This window comes from Salvelinus fontinalis, chromosome 21 (assembly GCF_029448725.1).
Source record: "Salvelinus fontinalis isolate EN_2023a chromosome 21, ASM2944872v1, whole genome shotgun sequence".
NCBI classification, from domain to species: Eukaryota; Metazoa; Chordata; class Actinopteri; order Salmoniformes; family Salmonidae; genus Salvelinus; species Salvelinus fontinalis.
Genome location: NC_074685.1, coordinates 6,304,427 through 6,317,876, shown reverse-complemented (window position 1 = coordinate 6,317,876; position 13,450 = coordinate 6,304,427). Strand labels below are relative to the sequence as shown.

The 13,450-nt window shown below is 44.3% G+C and overlaps 1 protein-coding gene across 1 annotated transcript; it reads left to right on the top strand.

Annotated features, from left to right (window-relative positions):
* The first annotated feature begins 4,310 nt into the window (after positions 1-4,310).
* LOC129818085 (alpha-2B adrenergic receptor-like) lies at positions 4,311-8,574 on the top strand. The gene has a single exon (XM_055873645.1). The coding sequence runs from the start codon at positions 6,086-6,088 to the stop codon at positions 7,706-7,708; it is 1,623 nt and encodes a 540-aa protein (XP_055729620.1). The 5' UTR covers positions 4,311-6,085; the 3' UTR covers positions 7,709-8,574.
* Positions 8,575-13,450: the final 4,876 nt, after the last annotated feature.

The window sequence follows — 13,450 nt, the reverse complement described above, 5'->3', positions numbered from 1 at the left end:
CAGGACTGGCAAAAAGTGCTCTTCATTGATGAGTCGCGGTTTTGTCTCACCAGGGTTGATGGTCGGATTCACGTTTGTCGTCGAAGGAATGAGCGTTACACCGAGGCCTGTACTCTGGAGCGGGATCGATTTAGAGGTGGAGGGTCCGTCATGGTCTGGGGCGGTGTGTCACAGCATCATCGAACTGAGCTTGTTGTCATTGCAGGCAATCAACGCTGTGCGTTACAGGGAAGACATCCTCCTCCCTCATGTGGTACCCTTCCTGCAGGCTCATCCTGACATGACCCTCCAACATGACAATGCCACCAGCCATACTGCACGTTCTGTGCATGATTTCCTGCAAGACAGGAATGTCAGTGTTCTGCCATGGCCAGGGAAGAGCTTGGATCTCAATCCCATTGAGTACGTCTGGGACCTGTTGGATCGGAGGGTGAGGGCTATGGCCATTTCCCCAAGAAATGTCCGGAAACTTGCAGGTGCCTTGATGGAAGAGTGGGGTAACGTCTCACAGCAATAACTGGCAAATCTGGTGCAATCCATGAAGAGGAGATGCACTGCAGTCCTTAATGCAGCTGGTGGCCACACCAGATACTGACTGTTACATTTGATTTTGACCCCCCCTTTGTTCATGGACACATTATTCAATTTCTGTTAGTCACATGTCTGTGAAACGTGTTCAGTTTATGTCTCAGTTGTTGAATCTTGTTATGTTCATACAAATATTTACACGTTAATTTTGCTGAAAATAAACGCAGTTGGCAGTGAGAGGACGTTTCTTTTTTTGCTGAGTTTATATATATATATATTTTTAAATCAGAACATTAACTGTGTGTAGGTAGGTATGCGTGTAGGTATATGTGGAAAGATAGATACAAATGATTTGTTGCAAGTTTGGAAGGGGGTTCACACCTAACTCAAGTTGGGGAGGGGAGGGGGGGGGGGGGGTTCACACCTAGCTCGGCTATTAGACAATTCTTTAGTAAAGGTTGAATAGTCCATTGTTCAGCTAATAGCCCATCCTGCTATGCTTGTGAAAAATGAATAATAATACTTTTTCCCTTTCCACACGTTAAAGATTCCAATTGATAAAGTGTTTTCAGCCACAATCGGCCCCAACCAACCCCAATTAATACATTTGGGCACAGTCGATAGTGTGCTGGACTTCGCGCTAGAATGTTGAGGGTTCAAAACCTGCTTCCTGCTTGTTTCATTACATTATTATGCCAGTCTCAGAGCAAATAGCCTGGATTGTTACTCCCATCTCGTTCCTCGCTCTCTTCCATGCCTCATTCAGCATGTTTGTGGGCGTGAATGTAGAATGTACAGTTTTTTATTCTGTATATATGAATTACAAATCAGCCTTTACTTAAATCATGTTTCTAGTCTATTGCATAGTTACAATGTTTAATCATTGATGTCCCAGGAGCAGGAGTGGTAAACACTGTTGAAGTGTATAATTGTTCTACATGCAGACACAGCATCATTCAAAGAATGGAGTTTGATACACCTGGATTGGATATGACTGGAAAAAAACTTGCTAAATAGCGATTTTCGTAAATTAACTTTATGACAAAAAAATATGCACAATCGTTTGTCTCTACATTAACCAACATATTCCTCTCAATTGTACATTTTCTGCTTGACTCATTATGAAGTTATAACTACTTACATTTCCTTCCCCCATAATGTTTGCTCAGGTATCTTTGCTGAAGAAAGTCACCAGTGACGGGTGTCTCACGTCAAATTCGTCGATCACACTCGATATGATTTGTCATATAAAAACCTTGGGACCCAAATGCATAGAGTGCTCTATCTCCCTCTTGTGGTGGTCTGGAGCAATGAAGCCTTGACACTGGATACCTCTAAGTCCATCCGTGTAAACTCACAACTTTTAAAGAAGGAACTACAGAAATTGGATGTGATTGATGCATTTGATACCATTTCACCTATAACGCTCCAGCCATTACCACAAGCCCGTCCTCCCCAATTAAGGTGCCACCAACCTCCTGTGGTGTGTGTATTTGAGTGTATGTGGTGGGTGTTAGTGTGAGTGTGCAAGAATGTTAGTGTAGGCAGATATGCATGTAAATGACTGAAAAGTGACTGGGAGTTGGGATATATAGAGAACAAAAATATAAAAGCAACATGTAAAGTGTTGGTCCCATGTTTCATGAGCTGAAATAAAAGATCTTAGGAATTTCCCATTTGAACAAAAAGCTTATTTTCTCACATTTTGTGCACAAATTTGTTTACATTCCACAGATGTCTCAAGTTTTGAGGGAGCATGCAGTTGGTATGCTGACTGCAGGAATGTCCAGCAGAGCTGTTGCCAGAGAATGTAATGTTAATTCCTCTACCATAAGCCGCCTCCAATGTCATTTTAAAGAATTTGGCAGTACGTCCAAACGACCACACAACCGCAGACCATGTTTAACCATGCCAGCCCAGGACCTCCACATCCGGCTTCTTCACCTGCGGGATTGTTTGAGACCTGCCACCCAGACAGCTGATGAAACTGTGGGTTTACACAAAACCAAATAATTTATGCAGAAACTGCCAGAAACTGTTTCAGGGATGCTCATCTATGTGCTCGTCGTCCTCACCAGGGTCTTGACCTGACTGCAGTTTGGCATCGTAATCATCTTCAGTGGGCAAATGCTCCCCTTCAAGGTTGAATCCCTCTTTCAACTGTACCGGTCAGATTGCAGACACTATGTATGGCGTGGTGTGGGTGAGCAGTGTCAATGTTGTGAACCAAGTGTCCCATGGTGGTAGTGGGGTTATGGTATGGGTAGGCATAAGCTATGGACAATGAACACAGTTGCATGTTGTCTATGGCAATTTGAATGCACAGAGATACATGATGAGATCCTGAGGCTCATTGTCGTGCCATTCATCTGCTGCCATCACCTCCTGTTTCACTATGATGATAATGCACGGATGGCCCCATGTCGAAAGGATCTGGACTAAATTCCTGGAAGCTGAAAATGTCCCAGTTCTTCCATGGCCTACATACTCACTAGACATGTCACCCATTTAGCATGCGTTGGATGCTCTGGATCGAATTGTATGACAGCAACTTCGCACAGCCATTGAAGAAGAGAGGGACATTATTCCACAAACCACAATCAGCCAGTCTGATCAACTCTGTGCGAAGGAGATGTAATGTCGCGCTGCATTAGGAAAATTGTGGTCACACCAGATACTGACTGGTTTCCACGCCCCTATTTTTTTTTAACTATCGGTGACCAACAGATGCATATAAAATTCGTAGATTAGGGGCACATTAATTTATTTCAAGTGAATGATTTCCTTATATAAACCCGTAACTCGGTAAAATCTTTGAAATTGTTGCATGTTGCGTTCATATTTTTGTTCAGTGTAGTTGAAAAGTTGATAAAACGCTAAAGTTGTCCGTGATGAAATTGGAACTCGCAACCTTTAGGTTGCTAGACGTTCGCGTTATACGCCCACCCCGACCGACCAACCACCCTACGTTCGCGTTATACGCCCACCCCGACCGACCAACCACCCTACGTTCGCGTTATACGCCCACCCGACCGAGCAACCACCCTACGTTCTTTTTGCCTTAAGTAACCATCTGTCTTATGTAACTATACAAAACTTAACATATCATACTAAGTTGGTTGTCCCGGTTTTACTTTTACTATGTTACATATAGTATATGAGATCCCGCTGGAATCCCGTCTTCCACGCTGTCTCCGAGGCTGCAGGAGCCTGCTGGAATCCCGTCTTCCACGCTGTCTCCGAGGCTGTAGGAGCCTGCTGGAATCCCGTCTTCCACACTGTCTCCGAGGCTGTAGGAGCCTGCTGGAATCCCGTCTTCCACACTGTCTCCGAGGCTGTAGGAGCCTGCTGGAATCCCGTCTTCCACGCTGTCTCCGAGGCTGCAGGAGCCTGCTGCCGCCACTAAGAGGCAGAGGAGCACCAGCATAAAAACAGACGGGCAGAAGGAAAATTGAACAGGTGCCTGGTGGTACCTTATAGGTTACATTTGAGTTTATTTAGCATAATAACCAATATTATTGTCTATCATTACGAAATTTGAGGAGAGATGTCTACGGGATTTATAATTTAGGCCTATAATTTATGTATATTTAAAAATGATTTTACTTTGTGAGGTATATTCATTATTTTGTCCCTTAGGGGAAATTTGCCATGGTCATTGTCTTCGTGCTTCATGCTTACAGAGTTCCCCGGCACTACATTGTATCATTGCTCTTTGAATATAAACTATCCTTACCCAAGACCGTGTGTGTGTCTTCTCTTTGTTGTCAATTGCTCATGTCCTGGTCCAGTAAACGACGAATGGTTCTGCCTGCCCGTTACATCAGCCAGCTATCACGTCTATTCACCTCAATAGGCTGTCTGTCTTGTACTGGTTTTGACGATGTGTTTGGATACTGGCTTGTAGTAATGCGTTGTGTCTGTTGGAGTTTATTGAAATGCACTTTGAATAGAGTTTGAATGAGTTGAATTAGCATCGTAGGCGTGTGTGTGTATAGTGACTGTTAGTGTGGAGTGTACTGAGTTAGTATGTCTCCGTGACCGTCAGAGGGTCCGCTGCCTTACGCTGCGTGATGTCACTCCCGGGGCTGAGAGCGAGGCGCGGTTATTTACCCGACCCGGGCCGTTAACGGGGCTCAGTCGGACAGGACGCCGAGCTAGTGGGTCTTTGTCAAAGGAAAAGTAACCTGCTACTATCGCTACAAAACAGAACAAGATCTAAACAACAAACGGGATGTGCAACAGATGGCCATTATTCAACCACTATTGAAGGGGAAAGGACGTTGTTATCCGTGAGTCATGGATAGAAAGTGGACCTAGTCGAGTTGCGCACAATCAGAAACTGGAAAAAACAATAGAGGAATAAATCAGTATCATGGTGATAATAGATATGACATTATCACCATGTAATCAGTGAAGTGTTGACATTACCCTTTTTAGTTAAACGACTTTGACAGCACTCAAATTAACTATAAAGCATATATCCTATCAAACACCACGAAAGAAAAATGAAGGAATATGTTATGTTTTTATTCTACAATTGAATGAACTATTTTGATGTTTGTGGCTGAAGTCTTCTCGGACCCATCCCTTATCTGTTGACGATGACAGCTCAGTGCGGGTCTCGTTTCGCCACTTTTGGACAGATGGAAGCTGAGGAACGCAGATTGTTGGATTACTTTTTACGTCTTTAAACTGAAGTCGCCGCTATTGCGTTATATGGTTACTATACGAATATGAATAGCAACTTTTAAAAATTCATTTTATCCGCTCAAGTATCAACCCGTGCGTCTCTGGGCCATGACTGGCATCATTACGCTGCGTCTCTGGGCCATGACTGACATCATTACGCTGCTGGGATTACGGGTGTTCCGATTTCATGGTATAATTATGAATGTTTTACTTCAGTGAATTTAATTTACATCGAGCACGGTTTATGGATTGCCTGAATGACTATTACTGTTCGAAGGACTATGTTTGAATGACACATTTTTTCAGCATTTGTTGAAGCAATTAATAATTTCCCCCAGAAGAATAACTATCCAAGCATCAGCGGAGTGTGTGTGAGTTCAAATATGTTTATTCATTTCATTGAATGATTGGATGAGATTATTATTTATTTTTCTTTCATTGAATATCCAATAACCATTTCGTGGATCTTTACTCACCTGAGTGTTGAAAAGAGACATGAAAAGAGAGTGCGTGACTGGAGGAGTAAAATGATCTGTTTTACACTGGACAACTTGTCAGTGTATTTGACAAAGCAGCACACGCTTTTTCTCTTTCTCTCATTTTAATTCAATCATCTCGTGCGTAAAGTTCTAAGGGGATGGATGCCTCTTGAGCCCATCAGCCATGTCTCTGTTTCTGCGTTAGAGCCCCACTCTTTGCTGCACTCTCACTGGACAACGAGTTTTCCTCAAGGGATTAAGGTAGCAGATAACAGAAACCTATATATACATTTTTTCACCTTCACTTTCACTCACTCCAAACATACTTCATGGTCCCCGTGAGTTTCTGAATTTTCTCCAATCTATGTGCTCCTGCTGGCGTCGCCATGGCTGCGGCCCCAAAAGTTACATGCCTGTCAGCGCCAGGGGTAAATGTGATTACCAACCTGAACCTCAGTGTCACCACCGGATCTGCCCCCTACAACCAGACAGCACTGCGAATCCCACCCTATTCCCCAGAGGCCACTGCGTTATTCGCAATGGCGATCACCCTCATGATGATCCTCACCATCGTCGGCAACATCTTGGTCATCATTGCAGTGCTCACCTCACGCTCACTCCATGGCCCACAGAACCTTTTCCTTGTCTCCCTGGCCGCAGCCGACATCCTAGTCGCTACCCTCATCATCCCCTTCTCACTGGCCAATGAGCTGCAGGGTTACTGGGCGTTCCGCTCACTGTGGTGTGAGATCTACCTGGCGTTGGACGTCTTCTTCTGCACGTCCTCCATTGCCCACCTGTGTGCCATCTCATTGGACCGCTACCTGTCCATCTCCCGGCCCGTGTCCTATGGCATCCAACGGACGCCAGCACACATCAAGGCGGCCATCGTGGTTGTCTGGCTTCTCTCGGCCGTCATCTCCTTCCCTCCTCTCCTCTCCCTGGATAAGAGCAAGGGAGGGGTGGAGGTGTGTGAGCTGAACAACGAGCGTTGGTATATTCTCTACTCCACCATTGGATCGTTCTTCGCCCCGTGTCTCATCATGATCGGGGTCTACATCAGGATCTACCAGATTGCCAAGCAACACACAAGATGTCTGCCAGGGGAGAAACCCAACCCTAACAAAAACCCTGGCAACATGTCTAGCAACCCTCCTAGCAACCCCACACCTCCCGCACCGGGGCCTGTCATCATCCCCCAACCCAAGCCTCTCAGCCAACCACAGAACCACAAAGGGGAGGGAGGGAAAGCAGACAGACAATCTACGGACGCCGTACCTCTGAAGAGTCTCCCTGTCTCCTCCCCCTCGTCTCCTCCTCCCCAGTGTGAGACCCAGGCGAAGAGTCAACCCCAGACGTCTTTACCAAATCCTGTCCCCACCTCACCCCGGCCTACCTCACCCACCGTAGCTCTCTCCCTCACACTCCTCTCTCCAGATAGCAAACATGAGGAGACCCACAGACAGGGTAAGAGACAGGAGGAGAACCATAGAGACACCCCCAATGATGACAGCTTCAGCTCTGGCTCCGAGGCAGAGACGGGGGGAAGAGGAAAGGGAGGGAGAGGGGGAGGGAAAGGGACAGTTAAGAATAATGGAGGATCAAAGTCTGGAGGAGCACCTCCCTCTTCTCTGACCTCTCACAAGTTCAAAAATACTGTAGCCACACCCACAGGTACAGTGCTGGCCTCTGATAGGCCGGTGAAGCCACAGGCCACTCCCATGTCTCGGCGCAGGGCCATGGTAAACCGAGAGAAGCGCTTCACCTTTGTCCTGGCCGTGGTGATTGGAGTGTTTGTCATCTGTTGGTTCCCTTTCTTCTTCTCCTACTCGCTGAAGGCCATCTTTCCTGAGACCTGCTTGGTCCCTGCTCCCCTCTTCACGTTCTTCTTCTGGATCGGCTACTGCAACTCCTGTCTGAATCCCGTCATATACACCATCTTCAACCAGGACTTCAGGAAGGCCTTCAAGAAGATCCTCTGTAGGGAAACCAAGGGGACGTTCTTCTAGTGTGGACACTATGTAAGGACATCAAGTGGATGTTCTTGTAGAGTGGATACTGTGTAAGGACATCAAGTGGATGTTCATGTAGAGTGTTTACTGTGTAAGGACATCAAGGGGGTGTTCTTGTAGAGTGGATACTATGTAAGGACATCAAGTGGATGTTCATGTAGAGTGTTTACTGTGTAAGGACATCAAGGGGATGTTCTTGTAGAGTGGATACTGTGTAAGGACATCAAGTGAATGTTCTTGTAGAGTGGATACTGTGTAAGGACATCAAGTGGATGTTCTTGTAGAGTGGATACTGTGTAAGGACATCAAGTGGGTGTTCTTGTAGAGTGGATACAGATGTTACATGATTCTCTACATTGCTTGTTTTGCCACTGAAACTGAAATTAGGCAAACTATTCAAATCTTAGCAACCAGGAAATGGAGGAGCAATTTCTGCATATTGCACCTTTAAGACATTGTCAGCTATACTCTGGTCATTATTTGAACTGGCTAGCCAGCTACCAATGAATCAAAACATTGTTTAGAAAATTGCTTTTAGTTACCTTGCTTGCTAGCTTGACATTTACTGAATTCATTTTTAAACTGATGGGTTTATTGGTGATAAAATAGGGAAGGAACTGTATGCTATATGGTGCACCGGGCTGCTGATTTTCTTTTTCATAACGACAACCGACAAGTTTGATGTTGGACGACAATAGAATGCTCATGCTGTCGCTACGACAATTTTCTACAGACATGTCAATAGACTGACCGTAAACCACCTTTAGCCTACATTTGAACGTTACATCATGGCATTTAATTGAAGTATACTCGATTTTTGAAATGTTGCATTCTATTAAACTTTCTTTTATTGCGTCGTCAAATGGCCTACTATTTAGGACGTAAGTATTGGTATTCGTACACGGCCACTGTGTAGAGACACCAAGGGGACGTTTATTCTAGAGTAGATACTGTGTAGAGACACCAATGGGACGTTTATTCTAGAGTAGATACTGTGTAGAGACACCAATGGGACGTTCTTGTAGAGTAGATACTGTGCAGAGACACCAATGGGACGTTCTTGTAGAGTAGATACTGTGCAGAGACACCAAGGGGACGTTCTTCTAGAGTAGATACTGTGCAGAGACACCACGGTGACGTTCTTCTAGAGTAGATACTGTATAGAGACACCACGGTGACGTTCTTCTAGAGTAGATACTGTGCAGAGACACCAAGGGGACATTCTTCTAGAGTGGATACTGTGTAGAGAAACCAAGGGGATGTTCTTCTAGAGTGGATACTGTGTAGAGAAACCAAGGGGACATTCTTCTAGAGTGTATAATGTGTAGAGACACAAAGGGGACGTTCTTCTAGAGTGGATACTGTGTAGAGACACCAAGGGGACGTTCTTCTAGAGTAGATACTGTGTAGAGACACCAAAGGGACGATCTTCTAGAGAAGATACTGTGTAGAGACACCAAGAGGACTTACTGGATGTAATTTAAAGACAGATTTTAGTTTACCTGTGCAGGGAACCACAGACAAAGTTTTGAGTCTGTCCTTTGTTGAACATTTTGTTCGATCTGATAAGAAAAATGCTGAACTTAGTAATTCTGGAATAGATGAACGTGCTCTGATGTACACATTGAGGGGCAGTGGAAGAGGAGGAAGGTAATGCAATCTGTCTGAGAAAAAGCAAACACCTTTACAGCTTGTTTAGCGATTGGCACAAAACAGGGCCATCAGTCATGAGGACATGTTGCTCAAATGACAGTATCACACTGCTCTTGTTGTTCCTCTGTAATTGGCTCTGGTTAAGAGCGTCTGCTAAATGACTAAAATGTAAATATAGAATGAAAGGAAGGTTACACTCTGTTGATTCTATTGGCTGGCTGGGTAACTGCTACCCAAAGCCATTACCTGTAGTCTTGTGACTGGCCACTATGAACTACAAGGACAGAGTGTGTCCATGATCAACTGGTACGGTCCACTGCAATGACACAAAGTGGGCAGGAGCATGTGCAGTAGAATGTGTTCCCAGAGTTCTCTGTGTTCTAGAACTTGTAGTGTGTGAAGGCAGTTCGTCCAGCTGTCCGGCCTCTGTCATAAACTCATACACTACGGAGGATGTCTTTTAAAGGAACCAACAAGCTCTCAGGGTGTGTTGTTTTGAGAATCAGAAATGAACATTTATGTTTTTATATAAGTATGAAATTAATATAAACACATGAAAAGTGAAATATGAAATGTGTATGGAATGGGTTGTTGATGTGACCAAGGCCTCAGTAATGTAATTCATTGGGTTAGATTTAGTCTGCAGGGAGGGTGTGGGTGTGTAGTGTAGTGGCCTAAGGGTTTTACTGGAACAGAGGAAATCACTCATGTTTTTTTATATATATGAGATAAATTCTCTCTCTCTCTCTCTCTCTCTCTCTCTCTCTCTCTCTCTCTCTCTCTCTCTCTCTCTCTCTCTCTCTCTCTCTCTCTCTCTCTCTCTCTCTCTCTCTCTCTCTCTCTCTCTCTCTCTCTCTCTCTCTCTCTCTCTCTCTCTCTCTGTGCATGCAAGATTTACAAAGTGCATGCCTATGAATACACATTCTCCAATTCTGTGTGAACCAACTAATCCATAATTATTTATTTATTTAGGCTGGAGTAATGTAAAAACATTGAATACATTCTAAATCTAAAGTGTACACTGAGTGTACAAAACATTAGGAACACCTGCTCTTTCCATGACATAGACTGACCAGGTGAATCCAGGTGAAAGCTACAGTATATGATCCCTTACTGTTAAATCCACTTCAATCAGTGTAGATGAAGGGGAGGAGACAGGTTAAAGAAGGATATTTAAGCCTTGGGACATGGATTGTGTATGTGTGCCATTCAGAGGATGAATGGACAAGACAACAGTTTTAAGTGCCTTTGAACAGGGTATGGTAGTAGGTTCCAGGGGCACCGGTTAAGTGTGCTAAGAACTGCAACACAGTTTCCCGTGTACATCAAGACTGGTCCACCAATCAAAGGACATCCAGCCAACTTGAAACAACTGTGGGAAGCATTGGAATCAACATGGGCAAGCATCCCTGTGGAACGATTTTGACACCTTGTAGAGTCCATGCCCTAACGAATTGAGGCTGTTCTGAGGGTAAAAGGGGGTGCAACTCAATATTAGGAAGGTGTTCCTAATGTTTGTACACTCAGTGTACAGTATACCATATTTAGAAAAAACATTGTATTGACTGACTACATTTTGTAAACAAAAGACTGCAGGTCGCCTAGCAGTTAAAGCGTTGGGACAGAGACCAAAAGGTTGTTAGTTCAAATCCCTGACCCGACGAGGTGAAAAATCTGTCGATGTGCCCATGACCAAGGCACTTAACCCTAATTGCACCAGGTTTGCTGTTGATAATGGCAGACCGTTGCCATGACCCCACTTTCTGATGGTGTCTCAGGGACTGTTGGGATATGCAAAAAACACATTTCCAATTCACACATATTATTTCACCCATGTACATGTGTGAAATAGGACAAATATAAGCATCCACCAAATTATTATTAATGGGAAAATCAAAAAGAGAGTGACCTACAGGTAACTGCCAAAATACAATGCATTCAGAAAGTATTCAGACCACTTGACTTTCTCCACATTTTGTTATGTTAGAGCCTTATTCTAAAATTGATTAAATTACATTTTTCCTCATCAATCTACACACAATATCCCATATATATCCCACACAATATCCCATATCCCATGAAAAAGCGAAAACATTTTTTTTAAACATTTTTGCAAATTTATAAAAAATTCAAAACAGAAATACCTTATTTACATAATTATTCAGACCCTTTGTTATGAGACTTGAAATTGAGCTCAAATTGGACCTAATTTGTAAAGGCACACACCTGTCTTAATAAGGTTGAACAATTGAACAAGCCAAGAGGTCGAAGGAATTGTCCGTAGAGATCCGAAACAGGATTGTGTCGAGGCACAGATCTGGGGAAGGGTACCAAAACTTTTCTGCAGTATTGAAGATCCGCAAGAACACAGTGGCCTCCATCATTCTTAAACGGAAGAAGTTTGGAATCACCAAGACTCTTCCTAAAGCTGGCCACCCAGCCAAACTGAGCAATCAGGGGAGAAGGTCCTTGGTCAGGGAGGTGACCAAGAACCCGATGGTCACTCTGACAGAGGTCCAGAGTCCCTCTGTGGAGATGGGAGAACCTTCCAGAAGGACAACCATATCTGCAGAACTCCACCAATCAGGCCATTATGGTAGGGGGGCCAGATGGAAGCCACTCCTCAGTAAAAGGCACATGACAACCCACTTGGAGTTTGCCAAAAGATACCTAAAGGACTCTCAGATCATGGGAAATAAGATTATCTTGTCTGATGAAACCAAGATTGGACTCTTTGGCCTTAATGCCAAGCTTCACGTCTGGGGAAAATCTGGCTCCATCTCTAAAGTGAAGCATGGTGGTGGCAGCATCATGCTGTGGGGATGTTTTTCAGCGGCAGGGATTGGGTGACCAGTCAGGATCGAGGGAAAGACAAATGGAGCAAAGTACAGAGAGATCCTTGATGAAAACCTGCTCCAGAGCACTCAGGACCTCAGACTGGGGCAAAGGTTCACCTTCCAACAGGACAACTACCCTATGCACACAGCTAGGACAATGCAGGAGTGGCTTTGGGACACATCTCTGAATGTCCATGAGTGGCCCAGCCAGAGCCTAGACTTGAACCCGATCGAACATCTCTGGAGAGACTTGAAAATAGCTGTGCAGTGATGCTCCCCATCCAACCTGACAGAGCTTGAGAGCATCTGCAGAGAAGAATGGGAGAAACTCCCCAAATACAGGTGTGCCAAGCTTGTAGCGTCATAACCAAGAATACTCGAGGCTGTAATCCCTGCCAAAGGGGCTTCAACAAAGTACTGAGTAAAGGTCTGAATACTTATGTAAATGTGATATTTCAGTTTTGTGTTTTCATACATTTGCAAAAATGTCTAAAAAACCGTTTTTGCTTTGTCATTAGGGGATCTTGTGTGTAGATCGATGAGGGGAAAAAACAATATAATCCAAAAAGTCAAAGGGTCTGAATACTTTCCGAATGCACTGTAAATTAAACACCAGCATTTTAATAGGGCGTTAGGCCACCAGAGCCGCCAGAGCAGCTTCAAAGAGCCTTTCCATAATGTAGATTCTACAATTGTCTGAAACTCTATTGGAAGGATGCGACACCATTCTTCCACGAGCAATTTGGTGTCTGCGTCCTGATGGTGGTGGAATACACTGTCACAAGCGCCACTCTAGAATATCCCATAAGTGTTCAATTGGGTTGGGATCCATTGACTGAGACGGCCATGGAATATCGTGAAATATCAGCAAGTAAAGCGGTCTACACCACAGAATCTTCTGCCAAACGTGCCCCAACAATTACCCCTGTTTCAAAGTCAAAAGATCTCCTCAATGTTATGTGTATGCGTAAATGTAAACAGTGTATGTGTGCATGTGGGCATGCCCGTGTGTGTCTGTTTGGACACAGTCCCATGATCGCCTTGCCAGTTGAAAAGTGTGTATCTCACAGGATGGGGTTTTCATTATTTAACCAGGTTACGTAATACATAGCTGCTGTCACATTCTAAACACAGCAGTGGTATGGAGCTCTTCAATGTCGTATAACACACAACTCCAACTCCCCAAGCACACTTCTATGTTATAACAAATACACGCCATGGGAGTCAACAAAGTCTATTAGATGGAAGA

What these genes read in the sequence shown, in the direction of transcription:
- LOC129818085 (XM_055873645.1), top strand. Translation starts at nt 6,086, where the DNA reads ATGGCTGCGGCCCCAAAAGTTACATGCCTGTCAGCGCCAGGGGTAAAT.